Source organism: Salvelinus fontinalis, chromosome 21, assembly GCF_029448725.1.
Source record: "Salvelinus fontinalis isolate EN_2023a chromosome 21, ASM2944872v1, whole genome shotgun sequence".
NCBI classification, from domain to species: domain Eukaryota; kingdom Metazoa; phylum Chordata; class Actinopteri; order Salmoniformes; family Salmonidae; genus Salvelinus; species Salvelinus fontinalis.
In genome coordinates this window covers 32,592,033-32,611,475 of record NC_074685.1, presented here as the reverse complement: position 1 = coordinate 32,611,475, position 19,443 = coordinate 32,592,033, and the positions used below count along the sequence as shown (strand labels likewise).

At 41.9% G+C, this 19,443-nt stretch overlaps 2 protein-coding genes across 2 annotated transcripts; one reads left to right on the top strand and one right to left on the bottom strand.

The window, feature by feature from the left end:
- Positions 1 to 3,091: 3,091 nt before the first annotated feature.
- On the bottom strand, positions 3,092 to 7,248 carry gzma (granzyme A). Its single transcript, XM_055874841.1, has 5 exons — positions 7,015 to 7,248; positions 6,736 to 6,883; positions 6,173 to 6,326; positions 4,105 to 4,374; positions 3,092 to 3,906 (listed from the first exon to the last, which is right to left on the bottom strand). The coding sequence occupies exons 1-5, from the start codon at positions 7,097 to 7,099 to the stop codon at positions 3,727 to 3,729; spliced, it is 837 nt and encodes a 278-aa protein (XP_055730816.1). The 5' UTR covers positions 7,100 to 7,248; the 3' UTR covers positions 3,092 to 3,726.
- A 5,507-nt stretch (positions 7,249 to 12,755) lies between these two features.
- rxfp3 (relaxin family peptide receptor 3) lies at positions 12,756 to 14,737 on the top strand. The gene has a single exon (XM_055875702.1). The coding sequence runs from the start codon at positions 13,124 to 13,126 to the stop codon at positions 14,354 to 14,356; it is 1,233 nt and encodes a 410-aa protein (XP_055731677.1). The 5' UTR covers positions 12,756 to 13,123; the 3' UTR covers positions 14,357 to 14,737.
- The last annotated feature ends 4,706 nt before the right edge of the window (positions 14,738 to 19,443 follow it).

The window sequence follows — 19,443 nt, the reverse complement described above, 5'->3', positions numbered from 1 at the left end:
GACATGATCTGTTTTACTGCATAATGAAATATATTTAGCAGACAACACAAAAGTGAATAGTTGTTATTGTGCTTGTCTTTGCAGTTCATTCTTGCCCTGTGACTCTTTACATATTTGTATAATATAAATGTGTGCTGTGCTGCACTTACCAAAGCATTTACATGGTTTCAACAGAGGGCATCCAAAGTTTAATGTTTAGCTCAGCTTGATAATGCATTGAAAAGCCCCACACAATTTCAGTGAAACATGCATCCTCTAGAACAGTGGCGATTTTAGCATGTAAATCTTGTTGGGGCAAACACATTTTCTTTTGGGGGGGGGGGGGGTGAATGCCAGCAAAGCCACAACACAACACAACAATTGCTCTATAACGGTAACAAACTGTGCCCACAAACTTTTAGGGCCTTCTTAAGGCCTAACAGCAGAGTCCCAACAGCAGAGTCCCAACAGCAGAGTCCCAACAGCAGAGTCCCAACAGCAGAGTCCCAACAGCAGAGTCCCAACAGCAGAGTCCCAACAGCAGAGTCCCAACAGCAGAGTCCCAACAGCAGAGTCCCAACAGCAGAGTCCCAACAGCAGAGTCCCAACAGCAGAGTCCCAACAGCAGAGTCCCAACAGCAGAGTCCCAACAGCAGAGTCCCAACAGCAGAGTCCCAACAGCAGAGTCCCAACAGCAGAGTCCCAACAGCAGAGTCCCAACAGCAGAGTCCCAACAGCAGAGTCCCAACAGCAGAGTCCCAACAGCAGAGTCCCAACAGCAGAGTCCCAACAGCAGAGTCCCAACACCTTACCACTGCAACACCTGGCTATCAGCAGAGCCTTGTCTGGCAGTGAAACTGTAAAGGTTTTCTTCCAGGGGTGAAGGAGAGGACCAAAATGCAGCACGGCTAGTGTTAAACATTTTTAATACAAACACAAGTGAAACACTACAAACCTACAAAATAACAAATGTGCAAAACCGATACAGACCTATCTGGTGCAGACCACAAACACAGAGACAGGTAACAAGCACCCACAAAAACCCAACACAAAACAAGCCTCCTATATATGAGTCTCAATCAGAGACAACGACTACCATCTGTCTCTGATTGAGAACCCACACTAGGCTGACATAGAAACAGACAAACTAGACACACAACATAGAATTCCCACCCAGCTCACGTCCTGACCAACTAAACACATACAAAACAACAGAAAACAGGTCAGGAACGTGACAGAAACAGTTCATTCAGCCTCATTTACTGCCTTTAAAAAAACATAGCTGATAGGGCTGACTTGCTTAAACAAATATGTTTTCTACTGACAATTGAGATGTACAAACTATGGCATAAGAGGCCATCCGTAATTTCGATTAAGATATTAATGAGCGAGCTAGGACAAGCGTAGTCAATATAACTATTTGTTCAGCACTTTTTGAAATGTACATTGACAGAATTCAGAACATGGGCCATTCTTACAGCATTCTCCCTGTACATCAAGTCAGAACCATAAGATAAATAAAGGGGGTGTCACGCCCTGACCTTAGAGATCCCTATTATTCTCTATGTTTGGTTAGGTCAGGGAGTGACTCGGGTGGGAAAGTTTATGTTTTCTATTTCTTTGTTTTTGGCCGAGTGTGGTTCCCAATCAGAGGCAGCTGTCTATCGTTGTCTCTGATTGGGGATCATATATAAGTTGTCATTTTCCTTTTGGGTTTTGTGGGATCTTGTTTTCTGTTTAGTGTTTGTGCCTGACAGAACTGTTCGCTTTCGGGTTTTTTTGTCGTTGTTATTTTGTTTTGGTGTCATCAATAAAAAGACGATGTACGCCTACCACGCTGAGCCTTGGTCCACTTTTCATTCTACCACCAACGAGAGCCGTTACAGGGGGCATATAAGCAGACAATGAAAGCTCTTGATTTCAATGATTCTTTAAAACAGGTTATAGGCTACATGTGCACCACCAAGTCAGAACAGTGGGCAAAATTATGAGGGGAAAAGAGACCAAATTATAAGGGTGAGGCACATGGGCTACTAACAGCTTACTACACAACATACACTTAGTATTACTATCTTAGCTACAGTATACATATCTCCCTGGCATATTACACATTTTACACATGCTCACCTTAACAGAAAGGTGACGCGGCAGTCCTTCGTGGGCAGATTTTGTCATCAAACATTGATATCAAAGTGCCATTCTCTGGATTTATGGTGCGTTCAAGACAACTTGGAACTCGGGGAAAAAAACAAGGTCGAATCATGATGACGTCAGTGATCTTCAGGTTGTAGGTCTAGAAAGAACCCAGAGTTTCCGAGTTGGATGACCGTTCAAAACGTATTTTCCCAGTCGGACCTCAATTTTTCCCAGAGTTCCCAACTCACTGAAATCAGATTTCCCAGTTCTGAGTTTCCAGTTGTTTTTAGCACAGCAGAAATTATGCTAGATTTGACAGCATGGCCAGTGATGAATGTTTACCATTTTAAGCTTGGAAAAGAGACCCTTAAACCCAGAATTGGGACCACACACCCACTCCACTGAATAGCAGGCTACTGATTGCTTTGCAATGCTTGCAGTTAGCCACGGATTCCCTCCAAACCACTCATTGTTGAATTTGAGATTTCTAACTTGTTGTGTAATGTTTATGTCCAGTGGCCGATGAGACCCGAAATGTTTTATCTATAATTTCTCTTCATTATTTCTCTTCACATGATAAGGATAAAACAGGATTTTGCCAGTGGATTGTTGACTTGATTCATGATGATGACTGCTAGCTAAAATTTTCTAAGTAAGTCCAATCAGTCCAATCAAAGCTACTGTAGATATAACGTGATTTGACGTCTTTTTATCTGTGGCCAATGACCTTGAGCCTTCTTGGATGGGCACTTCTAATGTAACTCTATGGCAGCACCCAAGGGGATTGAATTTTCGAGCTCTACCCTTAGATTTGGCAGTGACGTAGTGTCCCCATGAGTTACAGAACACTGAGCCAATCACGGCGCAACTAGAGAACATTAGCAACCCCTACGCTCCGTATTTCCAGTGGCTACCCCACCACCACAGAAACACCTGCATTTTGGATCTGTCTTACTCAAGAAAGCAAAAAAGAGACCATGGTTATATGCAGCTTTATTAACTCAATTATTTATTGAATGTTTTACATGTTTGCAAACTGATATGTGACACATATTAATGCCAAAATAACAATCAAAACAAGCAAACCCCCCTAACCAAAAAAAAAGTTGTTATTTTGCTAAAAATGTGGGGCTCAAATTGTTACTTTTTTTATTATAGTTTTTTTGCTAAAAATGTGGGGCTCACATTGTTAAGCATAGAAATGTAACCAAACTGTGTGGACCACACACGCAGATATACAGTTGTAACCTGACGCCCATGGACTGTTCAAGCTATACAAAACAGAGATGCTGGCGAGGTAATGGATATAGCTAAAGCTGATGTCCTACAGAGATGTCCTACAGAGAAATCTTGTTTGACACAGAGATCCAGCAAAGACAACCGGTCTCCCTAAAGGAAATACATAAATGACGGGTTGCCACTGCTCTAGAAGGAAAAAGAAAGCTGTCAGGAAAAAGTGAACACCACAACAGTTGCAGTTACTCTTTATTTTAAACAGAGAGGCAAACGGGTGATGACATAAACACATGTATTGTATGAGCCTTAGGGACCTAGGAGCTGGACTGTAATTGATTCTAGTTCAAACAATCTATGGTCTGACCCATTACATCCTTACAGTATGCCAACATTGGTGGTGTTTGATTGATGTTTGATGATCTTGTGGATCCAATCCAGGTGTCTTTTGGAGAACCGGGTGTACACTCCAGGCTTCTTGGGGTTGCCACAGCCCAGTCCTCCAGACACCAAGCCTACAAAGGCTTTCTTACACTCCAACGGGCCACCAGAATCCCCCTGGAAAAGGTCAACAAACATTTGACCTTTCATGCAGGTTAACATGGATGTTGGTTGGACCAGGTAACTAGAGCTCATGGCATTTGACTGGATCAAAGGTTAATGCAACAAATTACCATGAAAAAATACCCACACAGTATGTTGCAACAGAATGGTAATCAAAGGAGTTAGATCTACTAGTTCCCCCACAGACCGTACCTTGCAAGCATCTGCCTGTCTTTTGCTGTTGCTAGCACAGAGCATGTCCTGGGTGATCACAGGGTTTCTGTTGTAGAAGCAGTCACAGAGCTTCCTGTCCACTATGTCCACCTCTGCCCCCTGCAGTGTGTCTGACGGCATGCTACCCGTAGCACTTACCACCCCCCATCCTGTCACCTGGCACTGTGTGCCAACCTGGAGGTCTTTGCCAGACTTTGAAACCTCTTTCACTTTCACTGCCTTGCTGTTTACCTTGACTTTCATCTTCAGCTGTAAGAACAAAACACCCCCTACTGTTAAGCATCAGGTAATCAGCTTGGGAAGATGACATGCAGACTTGGCGTATCTTGAGTATCTTATCGTCTTCATTGCATCTTCAATAAACAAATACAGTTGAAGTCGGAAGTTTACATACACTTAGGTTGGAGTCATTGAAACTAATTTTTCCACCACTCCACAAATTTCTTGTTAACAAACTATCGTTTTGGCAAGTCAGTTAGGACATCTACTTTGTGCATGACTCAAGTATTTTTCCCAACAACTGTTTACAGACAGATTATTTCACTTATAATTCACTGTATCACAATTCCAGTGGGTCAGAAGTTTAAATTGACTGTCCCAGAAGTTGACTGTCCCTTTAAACAGCTTGGAAAATTCCATAAAATGATGTCATGAATTTAGAAGCTTCTCATAGGCTACTTTGACATAATTGGAGTCAATTGGAGGTGTACCTGGGGATGTATTACCTTCAAACTCAGTGCCTCTTTGCTTGATATCATAGGAAAATCAAAAGATATCAGCCAAGACCTCAGAAAAAAGATTGTAGAGAGCTATTTCCTGAAGGTACCACGTTCATCTGTACAAACAATAGTACGCAAGTATCAACACCATGGGACCATGCAGCCGTCATACCACTCAGGATTGAGACGTGTTCTGTCTCCTAGAGATGAACGTACTTTGGTGCGAAAAGTGCAAATCACTCCATGAACAACAGCAAAGGACCTTGTGAAGATGCTGGAGGAAACAGGTACAAAGGTATCTATATCCACAGTAAAAGAAGTCCTATATCGACATAAACTGAAAGGCCGCTCAGCAAGGAAGAAACCACTGCTCCAAAACTGCCATAAAAAAGCCAGACTACGGTTTGCAACTGCACATGGGGACAAATATCGTACTTTTTGGAGAAATGTCCTCTGGTCTGATGAAGCAAAAATAGAACTGCTTGGCCATAATGACCATCTTATGTTTGGAGGAAAAAAGGGGAGGCTTGCAAGCCGAAGCACACCACCCCAACCGTGACGCACGGGGTGGCAGCATCATGTTGTGGGGGTGCTTTGCTGCAGGAGGGACTGGTGCACTTCACAAAATAGATGGCATCATGAGGCAGGAAAATTATGCGGATATATTGAAGCAACATCTCAAGACATCAGTCCGGAAGTTAAAGCTTGGTCGCAAATGGGTCTTCCAAATGGACAATGACCCCAAGCATACTTCCAAAGTTGTGACAAAATGGCTTAAGGACAACAAAGTCAAGGTATTGGAGTGGCCATCACAAAGCCCTGACCTCAATCCTATAGAACATTTGTGGGCAGAAATTGAAAAAGCGTGTGCACGCAAGGAGGCCTACAAACCTGACTCTGTCAGGAGGAATGGGCCAAAATTCACCCAACTTATTGTGGGAAGCTTGTGGAACGTTTGACCTAAGTTAAACAATTTAAAGGCAATGCTATCAAATACTAATTGAGTGTATGTAAACTTCTGACCCACTGGGAATGTGATGAAAGAAATAAAAGCTGAAATAAATCATTCTCTCTACTATTATTCTGACATTTCACATTCTTAAAATAAAGTGGTGATCCTAACTGACCTAAGACAAGGAATTTTTACTAGGATTAAATGTCAGGAGTTGTGAAAAACTGAGTTTAAACGTATTTGTCTAAGGTGTGTGTAAACTTCCGACTTCAACTGTATATCCAGGACAACAACCAACTATATCACTATTGATTCCGTTTGACCAACTAATGAGGCACAGCGCCCCAGAGGCATGCTTTTGCTGTGATAAATTCACCTTGATTAACATGATGTCATCTTCCTTGGTTCTGTCACTATAGGTGCCAGGTACATAGTACTCCTCAATGGCTACCCGCTGTGTGTTTTTGCTGCTTGTCAGAGAGTGAGCTCCAAGGACGGCTTCCACGAATTTCTTAGACTCACCAAAGACACTGCAATTCAAGACCACGTTTTTCTTGTTCACATTACATAATTTCCTCTGGACTGACATTTCCAAATACTTTAACCACATGCAAATGATGTAAAAGCAAAAATGCACATATTTTCTAAGCATGGTGTATGTACATGTCTGTATGTCCTTTTCTATGGTTTTAAATGTCTGTTTGTACACAATGTTTTCATGTTTATATGTTCACCTGCCGGGGACTGCAGATGTCAATTAGCTTTCAGCTAAATCTGGTGCAAATGATCACTTATCATACCCTGAGACTTATGTTTTGTTGTACATTGTCCCTGCCAAATAAACGTTATAAATAAAAATAAATATGTTGTCCTTGCCTGAACTCAGTAATTGAGATATTAACCTGGTGTTAAATCCAAGTTATCAGCCAATTAACCTACCCCTTACAGTGAGCTGCCGTCAGAACCCACTGGTCTCGGATCAGAGTGCCCCCACATATGTGATTGTTCTTGACCTGAAGGGACACCATCCACGGCCTGGAGTGAGGCTTGACCTCATGTCCCCCCACGATTGTAACCTCAGAGCAAGCTGAGAGAAGAAGACATCATCATCATCATCGCAATGTGTCACAATAGATACAGCACAGCGCTTTAGAGTGGCACAACATGACACAGCCAGGCACAGGTTGAAAGATAGACATGGAAGTTAACTACCCTTACCTGCTAATTTCCAAACAGAGGCAATCAAGAGGATGGTTTGCAGCAGTGGTCCCCCAAAACGTATGATTCTGCTGAATCTGTCCATCTCAACTCACTGAGGCCAATGTAAGAAGGCACATTTTATGAGTGTTCAGTGGGAGAGGTAAGGGGGCTGAGATGGCTCTGCTTTTGCTGTGAGGTTTCTCTTGTGGTTTTTACAAACACATCTGCTGTGCACAACACCTGCAGACAATGCCTTGGTTTTGACACCTTTGCTCTCTCACTTTTACACGGCTTGCACAATATGTGAATTTTGAGCTGGAAAAATGTGTCATGTGTTATAGCATTGTATAATTAAGAACAGAGTAAACATTGAAATGGTATACAAGAAAAGTGGATAAAGGTTTGATTTAAGGAGGAACTTCTGAGATAACTTCTGAGATAAGTTCAAGACATGCTCAAATGAGTGCTACCCCACTGGGCACAGACGTCAGTTCAAAGTCTAGTTTTGATATACATTTGGTTGAGTTATCAACTAATGTGAATTCAACGTGAAATCAACAAACCGTTTTACCCTGTCATTAGATTTAGGTTCAAAGTTGGGTGAAAAAAATACACAATTCCTTTATGTCAATTAGTTTTTGCAAATCCAATCAGTTTTCCACGTTGAGTCAACGTCATCACATTAATGAAACATTTTATGATGTGGAAACAACGTTGATTCCACCAGTTTTTGTCCAGTGGGGTGCTAGAACGTTAGTAATCTTGTTTTTATATGACACCAGTCGTGGAGATACACCTTTCTGAGGCTGTTTCCTCTGAGGCTGTAACACTGTTGTTTAAGAAGCAGCTTGAGAGAAGAGCTTTCTTCCCAGCTCAGTGCTGCTTAGTCAGACACTGCAGAGCATGCTTCCTGTCAACACTGTTCACTCACACCTTTTTTTGTCTTCACCCCTTGAGATCACACCCTTGAGGTATACATTTTTTTCATAACTGTTAATTATATACCTCAATGTTCATAACAGACGGTGATGTACAATTTCCTTGCAAAACCGACAGTGTGAGTTTGAAGACTTGATTTACTCTCTGTGATGATTTTCTACGGAAATCTCGAATATGTTCAATGATGTTAAATATATTGTCTTGCTTTATACATTGTCATTCTTGAAATGGCAGCGCTGTGTAAGTTTAAAGTCACAACTGTGCAAATGAGTCACTTTTAAAAGCCTTTGACACTGACAATCAGTGGTTGTCTGCTTGGAATGATATGGGTTTTTATGCAGAAAATCATGGCCAGGTCGCAGACTAACCCCAGGCTACAACCCCCAGTTTCCTTTAAAAAACGTTACCTCTCAAGTCTATTATTGAGAGCTTAAACAAAAAGCTGAGAATCATGTTTTCTCTAGTTAGAAAATGTCAGAATCACAGAAGTCAATACCATTGAACGGATGGTTCAGATTCTCTTATTTTCCCCCAAATAGGCACAGACACTCAAATCACACCGAGTTAAAAGTGTTGAAGTTTGTTGAACTGATGAAAAGTTGCATCAGGGAAAAAACACTGTCACCCACTTGCCCTATGACAGAGTTTGGTGGGCTGCTACCTTTACGTTCCGTGACATCCCTCTGAGGGTGTTGTTTTCTCGCTGTGCAACAGTAGATCACCTTTCAACTCATTTCGGAACGATTTGAAGGCGAGTTTACCTGAGATAAAAGTGTCTTGCTTAATCTATTATTAATTAACTTGTATGTCTCTGTGTAAGGCCTACCTCATACCTGTAGATTATACAAATATTAATCTTTATACTGTCTGTGGTGAGTTTTTAATCTTCAAGCCATTTTAATGTTGTTTTCCTGTTAGTTCTATCAAAGCAAACAAACAGACCATTAACTATGAATAACTTAACTTCACATAACACCATGGCCAGAATGTTCTTTATGCTGCACCAAAGACGTACAACACACCTCCCAATCCGGTTCCTTGGGCACTCAAAGTTGACATCTAATATTGACGGGGTCAAGGCAAAGCAACTACAGTTCAGAATGTCTTTGTTCTACTTTCACCACAGATGCTATGGGTGTATAATCAATGGCTGGTGATGAAATAACACTAAATGTAGTGTACCGCAGACAACCTTTATAAAAGATGAAGATAGCCGACTGCAACTCCTCATTAATTATTGAAGGGCCAAATGTTACAGTTGCTGTTAGACACAAAAACATGCCAGATGACCTGGGACCAAGAGCACTATCATAAGACAGTGTGAAATCAGATCACCAGTTCAGAGCGTAAGGTTTACCGGTCAAACAAGGTATAGGGACTATGTTGTGTGCATGACTTGTGGATAACAACTCCCTTCCCCACATCTGAATTGAATATGATAGACAAAAAGAAACTAAGAGTGTGCAACACAATACACAATACATGATCTTTCGCTTACTGTTTTATCATATTGATAATAACAGAACAGGGCATTATACCTCATAAGAAACTGGACACAAACAACAGAGATGAGGCTACTGTATGTATTCATCCCACACATTTTCTCCAAGGCAAGAACAGGAAGGGTAACAGTCCAACGTCTGTAAGGTGGAAGATAAAATACATGTTTAAAAGCCCATCAGACACAGCTCCAACTCTGACCAGCTCTATTACCATGGCCATCCATTAGCCTTGAGGTAAACAAAAATAGAATAGTCTGAATGAATTGACCATGAACTGATACCTGTGCATTATCACCTTAACCGTCATTTAGACGTTTTCTTCACTACTGCCAAATACTGTCCTTCATTTCTAACTAAATATAACAAGTTGAAATAAATTAACTAAAATAAAAGGAAAAGCTCGCTACCTCCTGGGTATAACTAATATTATAGTTTGGATGTGAAATACCTCACACACTGTATTTTTCCTAAAGGTAATTCTTATTATGTAAATTATAAATGTAGTTGAAAACAGCAGGGAAAGCACTCTATTCAACTCTAACAAAGTTGTTATATTGCTTTTTCACTTCCAAGTCTCTCACTGAAATAATTGTAAAAACATGGTGGTGTCCAGCTGTCATCTTTCAGCCGAATATGTGTTTTCAAAGAAAGGTGGTACAATTGAATCAAGGTGACGTATTTTAAGTTTCAATGCCTCAAGAGTATGTGAAAGAGGTTGCCAAGTGACAATGACAGAGGCCATTCTCAAGAGGAGGAGATAGTAAAAATTACAGGCAGGCCTTGAAGTGAGGCACGCACACCTAGACAATGCCTTTCAAATCCTTCTGTTGGGATTGCTGTGTATGTGTGTGTGTGTGTGTGTGTGTGTGTGTGTGTGTGTGTGTGTGTGTGTGTGTGTGTGTGTGTGTGTGTGTGTGTGTGTGTGTGTGTGTGTGTGTGTGTGTGTGTGTGTGTGTGTGTGTGTGTGTGTGTGTGTGTGTGTAAGAGAGAGAAAAAGAGAGATAGGGTTTTGATAAAGCCTTTGAACGTGTGCTTCTACCGTTGAGGAACAGGTTTTCTCTCTGGGACTAAATTTAAGCTTTTCATTAAGAGGTGAATATGCTGTAGCTTCACACTATGCCACTCAAAGCCTTCACCAGAAAACAACTGCTTTCTTCTCCTTTCATCTCCTACTTTTCATCACTGCTCAAAGTATCACAGAGAGGAAAGCCCACCAAAACAAAAATGACTGATTAATCTTTATATAGCGTTGACTCATGACATGTCTTAAGGAAGATTAAAACATGTCCTTTGATGGTATGGTTGTTGTCAGCATCTGATGTCTTCCCTTTCAAGACTGTACGACTTCTATCAGATTTTAAAACCATGCGTGTAACCCTGCTCATCCCAACTACCAGACTCTCACTATAGTAGATCAATAAATAAAACATTCTCACAGATCATTCTGCATGCATACTAATAACTGTGCTGAGAGACTTGCTGAATAGCGTCAATTTGACTCTTCAGCAAAAGTAGTCAACTGATGATTGCCACCTTGTGGTGTCTTGCCCAAACAGCAGCGAGCTTTAACTTGATACAGTATCTTTGAAAGTTGACATTTAGATGGTGCACAATATTGAGCGTCGACCACCCAGGTACATGCGTGTATGAGGATCCCGATCACATAAATTCACCACTTTAGAGTCAGTAAAGTCATCAGATGTATGAATTAGATTTCTCCCGACTAACTGTGACAATATTAACTTTAGTGTATCTGAATATTGGCTTTTCATTCATGTATGCCATTTAGCAGGCGTTTTTATCCAAAGCGACTGACAGTCATTCGTGCATACATAACCGTAGCACTTGTAGCACTAGGAAATATTTACAGTCCTCACGCTTCCTTATCACGTGGCATTTACTCAGGAAAATGTAAAAAAAAACTGAGAGTAGAGAGGTCAGAATTGAATGGAATAACACAAGCAGTGAATGTGAATAATGTGTGAGAGAAAATCCTTGATTGCCAACTGAGTGACGTGATGATTTACCATGGTGGTGTAAGATCGTTACAGGTTGTATCCAATATTGGAGGTGGTACCATGTACTTACAGTACAGTGCAGGTATCTAGGTGCAACAGCCAGGGTTGGGGATATTTCCACAAATGAAATTGTAATTCAATTCCTCCTCCTTGTAAATGCCATTTAATTCAATTCAAATTCCAGGTCAGTCTTTGAATTCAGAGATAATTAAATTACCCGCAGTTCCATTGTTAGGTCAATTTCAAGAATTCAACCCCAATTCAATATTATCCCCAATAATTCCACAAATTCCTATTTGAATTCAATTTCCTCAGGCGTTTAGGCTGATCATGTCACTGTTCAGACAACTCAGCTATACTGGAAATATAGACATAAAAGTTGAAATAATTTCAAATAAATCATGCAGTTAAATATTGATACTAAGTGTATTAATTCCATTAACTGGAAATGTACAAATATTGAATTCCAATTATATTAAATTCCAAAGATTAAATGTTTTTACAATTCCAAGTAATTTCCAATCGAAACAGTCCAAAAAGTCTAATTCCAACTCAATTCCAATTCCATGACTTGGAGATTGTTGCAATTGAATTGAATTAAACATCAACTTTCCACTTCATGAGTGAATTCAATAATTTAATTGGAATTTCAAATTAACACTGGCAGCAAATGGCAGCATCAGTGTTAATTATACAGTGTCAAGGTGTAAAACAAATGAGGATGATCAAGATAATGATTATATTATTCTCTCACGCACAATCAGTCAATTATGAAGGCCTTTCACATCAACAGTTGTCAGAAATTGATTTAGAATGGATGACGGAGATTGTACAAGATTGATATATACATATCATTAAATTAAAGGGGGGGGGGGGGGGTATTTGTAGCCTAGTGGAAAGCCTGACTGGATGGCTCTCTCACATAACTGTGGATAATGTGGCAGTGGAATTGAAACCACACTTTTAATTGTATAATATATTGAAGTTTTGCAGGTGATATGGAGCTCTCCAGAAATGATGGCAGAGTAATACTAATCACGGATCTGTGATTAATGCATGAGCTCAAATGGTTAAGGACTCCCTTGTCGTTCCATTAAAGATTTACTGTAGTGGGGAGCAGAGGAGAAGCTATTTGATTTTGATAGATCCTTTGTCGCTCATGCACAGTAAATAAACTGCCCGAATTCAGCACTGCGCACCGTAAGTGCACATGCGTGAAAGGCATATTGTCCAATCCCCGCGAAGACGCTTGAATAAAACGCGTCCCCAGCATATAATTTCAAGTCATATTACAGTAAACACTCAGAGGAAGTGTCCCGTCATGTTGTCTTGATAATATACCTGGTCACACCATATGATTTTACGCACGATTTTACGCATGATACAATGATATATATTTTTTTAATAAATACAATTTAAGTTGAGTTTTTCTATTAAAACTTGATAATGGATACATGTATGAACACACTTTTACTTGTATGGCAGTTGTCATCTGGGATCGGGTTTCGACCATTTCAACGTGGATTTGACATCTAGCAGGTTGTTGTGTGTTAGCAAGTGGCAACAAGAACACTAACCATGGGATTTAGGGAGAACGCCGAGGCTGCAGCAGGTGCGTCTCAACAGTTGGGATACGCATAACATCCAAGGCAACTGGCAGAGCATGGAATGGATTTTCTTAACGGCAGCAGTGCTGGGTTGAGGTCGGAGATGCAGGGGAAACTTACAGAGGAAGGTTCCGGATTCTATCCTGTTTCTGCGTTGAACTTCTCTTTCATGCTTAATGAAACGAACCAGTCCTTTGATTTCCTGGGGGATGGATCCGCCGTCCTGAGAATAATCATCTCTGTGATTTACTCTGTGGTCTGTGCTTTGGGGTTGATAGGAAACGTCCTTGTCTTATACCTAATGAAGTCTAAACAAGTATGGAAAAAATCGCCTATTAACCTTTTCGTGACGAGTTTAGCAGTGACTGATTTCCAGTTTGTATTAACTCTTCCCTTTTGGGCAATAGAGAACGCGTTGGACTTCACTTGGCTTTTTGGAAAAGCCATGTGCAAGATAGTGTCTTACGTGACAGCAATGAATATGTACGCAAGTGTGTTTTTCCTGACTGCTATGAGTGTGGCACGGTACTGGTCCGTTGCTTCTGCGCTCAATAGCAGGCGGCGCCGTCCGCGTTGCTGCTCGGCAGGCTTTATGAGCATTGTCATATGGGTTGCTGCTATATTCGCAGCTTTGCCCCATGCGGTGTTTTCCACAACGGCGACCGTCTCCAACGAGGAACTGTGTCTTGTTAAATTTCCAGACACTGTCGACGCACAATTCTGGCTTGGACTTTACCATAGCCAAAAAGTACTGATCGGGTTTCTAATCCCGCTCGGGATCATCTCCGTCTGCTACCTGCTCCTTCTGCGCTTCATCACATCCAAGAACGTGAACACCTCCACCGCAAAAAGACGCTCCAAAGTGACTAAATCAGTGACTATAGTGGTCCTGTCATTTTTCCTCTGTTGGTTGCCGAACCAGGCACTAACGGCTTGGGGGATTCTTATAAAACACAACGTTTTGCATTTCAGTTGGGCATATTACACCACGCAGGCATATGTTTTCCCAGTGTCTGTCTGTTTGGCGCACTCCAACAGCTGTCTAAACCCCATATTGTATTGTCTAATGAGAAGAGAGTTCAGAAAGGCTTTGAAAAAACTTTTTTGGCAAATAACGTCTCCATCGGTGACCAACATGAGACCGTTTACGGCAATGACCAAGCCGGAAGAGGACGAGCACGGCCATGCGATGGTTCCGTTAGCCCTCTGTCCGGCAGAGCCAGCCTTGGTTTTCTATCCACCTGGTGTTGTTATTTACAATGGGAGAAACGATATGCTCCCGAATAGTACGTAGCCTGTCCTAATACATTTGCCAAGCTGTCTATGGTGCCAAGTCGATTTAAAATTAATGAATTATTTGAATGCATGTATTGTTGTGTTGATCGATTTATATTCAATGTATATTTATAGATGTATTTATTAATTTCTATCACCACTATTTTGTCAATTTTACGCATTGAACATAAGTGGCATGCTCTCAACTGATTGAAGCAAAAACTGAATAAAGGAATTTCCCTGTTCAAAATGTATTTAGATGCAAATCATTAATGTATAAAAGCAGCCAGCTGGTTCATCTGTAAATTGTAGGCTTTAATGTATATGTGTGACACATCATAATAAAGACCAGGATAATCTTAAAGACGGTAAATAAATCCTACGAGTTTTACATCCCTAATTACTTGCATTGCCTTTTTGTAATCCCAGTGCTAGATCTAACCTGTGGGGAATGTATCCAGTGGGGGAAACATCTATTTCAGTTGTGCAAAGAAGTTATAAACCCGTAATTGAGGTGGAAATGAAATGGGCTATCATAGCCTCTCCTCTCACATTTATGTGGATGACATGTCCTTTAACATCTTTTAGAGTTCAATTTAGAGGTGTAGTACAGAGATCGTCACTATAATAGGAGCAAACATCAGCAGTGACAAGTCCTTTATTCTGAGTTAATTGCTTCTGGGAAAGATGGGCATGCGAGAGGTGATCTGTAGAGTTTCTTATGAAAGGTGGGCAGTTGACAGACACATACTTACTCTCCCTGGAAGTGAAACAACTGAAAGAGCACTGCAAGGGGCACATCATTGACAATAACCCTCTGTGCAGAACACATGACATTCTGCACCTCTGTGCATACATACCACATGATATACAGTGGCTTGTGAAAGTATTCACCCCGTTGGAATTTTTCCTATTTTGTTGCCTTACAACCTGGAATTAAAATGGATTTTTTGGGGGGGGTTGTATCATTTGATTTACACACCATGCCTACCACTTTGAAGAAGATATTTTTTATAAACTTGAGCGTGCATAACTATTCACCCCCCAAGTCAATACTTTGTAGAGCCACCTTTTGCAGCAATTACAGCTGCAAGTCTCTTGGGGTATGTCTCTATAAGCTTGGCACATCTAGCCACTCTGATATTTGCCCATTCTTCAAGGCAAAACTGCTCCAGCTCCTTCAAGTTGGATAGGTTCCGCTGGTGTACAGCAATCTTTAAGTCATACCACAGATTCTCAATTGGATTGAGGTCTGGGCTTTGACTAGGCCATTCCAAGACATTTAAATGTTTCCCCTTAAACCACTCGGGTGTTGCTTTAGCAGTATACTCACGGTCATTGTTCTGCTGGAAGGTGAACCTCCATCCCAGTCTCAAATCTCTGAAAGACTGAAACAAGTTTCCCTCAAGAATATCCCTGTATTTAGCGCCATCCATCATTCCTTCAAATCTGACCAGTTTCTTAGTCCCTGCCAAAGAAAAACATCCCCACAGCATGCTGCTGCCACCACCATGCTTCACTGTGGGGATGGTGTTCTCAGGGTGATGAGAGGTGTTGGGTTTGCACCAGACATATCGTTTTCCTTGATGGCCAAAAAGCTACATTTTAGTCTCATCTGACCAGAGTACCTTCTTCTATATGTTTGGGGAGTCTCCCACATGCCTTTTGGCAACACCAAATGTGTTTGCTTATTTCTTTCTTTAAGCAATGGCTTTTATCTAGTCACGCTTCCGTAAAGTCCAGCTCTGTGGAGTGTACGGCTTAAAGTGGTCCTATGGAAAGATACTCCAATCTCCACTGTGGAGCTTTGCAGCTCCTTCGGGGTTATTTTTGGTCTCTTTGTTGCCTCTCTGATTAATCTACTCAAATCAAATTTCATTTGTCACATACACATGGTTAGCAGATGTTAATGCGAGTGTAGCGAAATGCTTGTGCTTCTAGTTCCGACAATGCAGTAATAACCAACAAGTAATCTAACCTAACAATTCCACAACTACTACCTTATACACACAAGTGTAAAGGGATAAAGAACATGTACATAAAGATATATGAATGAGTGATGGTACAGAACGGCATAGGCAAGATGCAGTAGATAGTATAGAGTACAGTATATACATATGAGATGGGTAATGTAGGGTATGTAAACATAAAGTGGCATAGTTTAAAGTGGCTAGTGATACATGTATTACATAAAGATGGCAAGATGCAGTAGATGATATAGAGTACAGTATATACATATACATATGAGATGAGTAATGTAGGGTATGTAAACATTATATTAAGTGGCATGTTTAAAGTGGCTAGTGGTACATTTTTACATAATTTCCATCAATTCCCATTATTAAAGTGGCTGGAGTTGAGTCAGTATGTTGGCAGCGGCCACTAAATGTTAGTGGTGGCTGTTTAACAGTCTGATGGCCTTGAGATAGAAGCTGTTTTTCAGTCTCTCGGTCCCTGCTTTGATGCACCTGTACTGACCTCGCCTTCTGGATGATAGCGGGGTGAACAGGCAGTGGCTTGGGTGGTTGTTGTCCTTGATGATCTTTATGGCCTTCCTGTGACATCAGGTGGTGTAGGTGTCCTGGAGGGCAGGTATTTTGCCCCCAGTGATGCATTGTGCAGACCTCACTACCCTCTGGAGAGCCTTACGGTTGTGGGCGGAGCAGTTGCCGTACCAGGCGGTGATACAGCCCGACAGGATGCTCTCGATTGTGCACCTGTAGAAGTTTGTGAGTGCTTTTGGTGACAAGCCAAATTTCTTCAGCCTCCTGAGGTTGAAGAGGCGCTGCTGCGCCTTCTTCACAATGCTGTCTGTGTGGGTGGACCAATTCAGTTTGTCCGTGATGTGTACACCGAGGAACTTAAAACTTTCCACCTTCTCCACTACTGTCCCGTCGATGTGGCTAGGGGGGTGCTCCCTCTGCTGTTTCCTGAAGTCCACAATCATCTCCTTTGTTTTGTTGACGTTGAGTGTGAGGTTATTTTTCTGACACCACACTCTGAGGGCCCTCACCTCCTCCCTGTAGGCTGTCTCGTCGTTGTTGGTAATCAAGCCTACCACTGTAGTGTCGTCCGCAAACTTGATGATTGAGTTGGAGGCGTGCATGGCCACGCAGTCGTGGGTGAACAGGGAGTACAGGAGAGGGCTCAGAACGCACCCTTGTGGGGCCCCGGTGTTTAGGATCAGCGGGGTAGAGATGTTGTTACCTACCCTCACCACCTGGAGGCGGCCCGTCAGGAAGTCCAGGACCCAGTTGCACAGGGCAGGGTCGAGACCCAGGGTCTCGAGCTTGATGACGAGTTTGGAGGGTACTATGGTGTTAAATGCTGAGCTGTAGTCGATGAACAGCATTCTCACATAGGTATTCCTCTTGTCCAGATGGGTTAGGGCAGTGTGCAGTGTGGTTGCGATTGCGTCGTCTGTGGACCTATTGGGTCGGTAAGCAAATTGGAGTGGGTCTAGGGTGTCAAGTAGGGTGGAGGTGATTTGGTCCTTGACTAGTCTCTCAAAGCACTTCATGATGACGGAAGTGAGTTCTACGGGGCGGTAGTCGTTTAGCTCAGTTACCTTAGCTTTCTTGGGAACAGGAACAATGGTGGCCCTCTTGAAGCATGTGGGAACAGCAGACTGGGATAAGGATTCATTGAATATGTCCTTAAACACACCAGCCAGCTGGTCTGCGCATGCTCTGAGGACGCGGCTGGGAATGCCGTCTGGGCCTGCAGCCTTGCAAGGGTTAACACGTTTAAATGTTTTACTCACCTCGGCTGCAGTGAAGGAGAGCCCGCAGGTTAAGGTAGCGGGTTGTGTCAGTGGCGCTGTATTGTCCTCAAAGCGAGCAAAAAAGTTATTTAGCCTGTCTGGGAGCAAGACATCCTGGTTTGCGACGGGGCTGGTTTTCTTTTTGTAATCCGTGATCCATAATACATAATCCGTAATAATGCCGTCCTTGCCTGGTCTGTGAGTTATGGTGGGCGGCCCTCTCTTGGCAGGTTTGTTGTGGTGCCATACTCTTTCAATTTTTTAATAATGGATTTAATGGTGCTCCGTGGGATGTTCAAAGTTTCTCATCTTTTTTATAACCCAACCCTGATCTGTACTTCTCCACAACTTTGTCCCTGACCTGTTTGGAGAGCTCCTTGGTCTTCATGGTGCCGCTTGCTTGATTGTGCCCCTTGCTTAGTGGTGTTGCAGATTCTGGGGCCTTTCAGAACAGGTGTATACAGTTGAAGTCGGAAGTTTACATACACCTAAGCCAAATACATTTAAACTCAGTTTTTCACAATTCCTGACATTTAATCCTAGTAAAAAAATCCCTGTTTTAGGTCAGTTAGGATCACCACTTTATTTTAAGAATGTGAAATGTCAGAATAATAGTAGAGAGAATTATTTATTTCAGCTTTTATCTCTTTCATCACATTCCCAGTGGGTCAGAAGTTTACATACACTCAATTAGTATTTGATAGCATTGTCTTTAAATTGTTTAACTTGGGTCAAACGTTTCAGGTGGCCTTCCACAAGCTTCCCACAATAAGTTGGGTGAATTTTGTCCCATTCCTCCTGACAGAGCTGGTGTAACTGAGTCAGGTTTGTAGACCTCCTTGCTCGCACACGCTTTTTCAGTTCTGCCCACAAAATTTCTATGGGATTGAGGTCAAGGCTTTGTGATGGCCACTCCAATATCTTGACTTTGTTGTCCTTAAGCCATTTTGCCACAACTTTGGAAGAATGCTTGTGGTCATTGTACATTTGCGACCAAACTTTAACTACCTGATTGATGTCTTGAAATGTTGCTTCAATATATCCACATAATTTTCCTCCCTCATTATGCCATCTATTTTGTGAAGTGCACCAGTCCCTCCTGCAACAAAGCACCCCCACAACATGATGCTGCCACCCCGTGCTTCACGGTTGGGATGGTGTTCTTCGACTTGCAAGCCTCCCCCTTCCCCCTTTCCCCCAAACATAACAATTGTCATTATGGCCAAACAGTTCTATTTTTGTTTCATCAGATCAGAGTACATTTCTCCAAAAAGTACGATCTTTGTCCCCATGTACAAACCGTAGTCCGGTTTATGGCAGTTTTGGAGCAGTGGCTTCTTCCT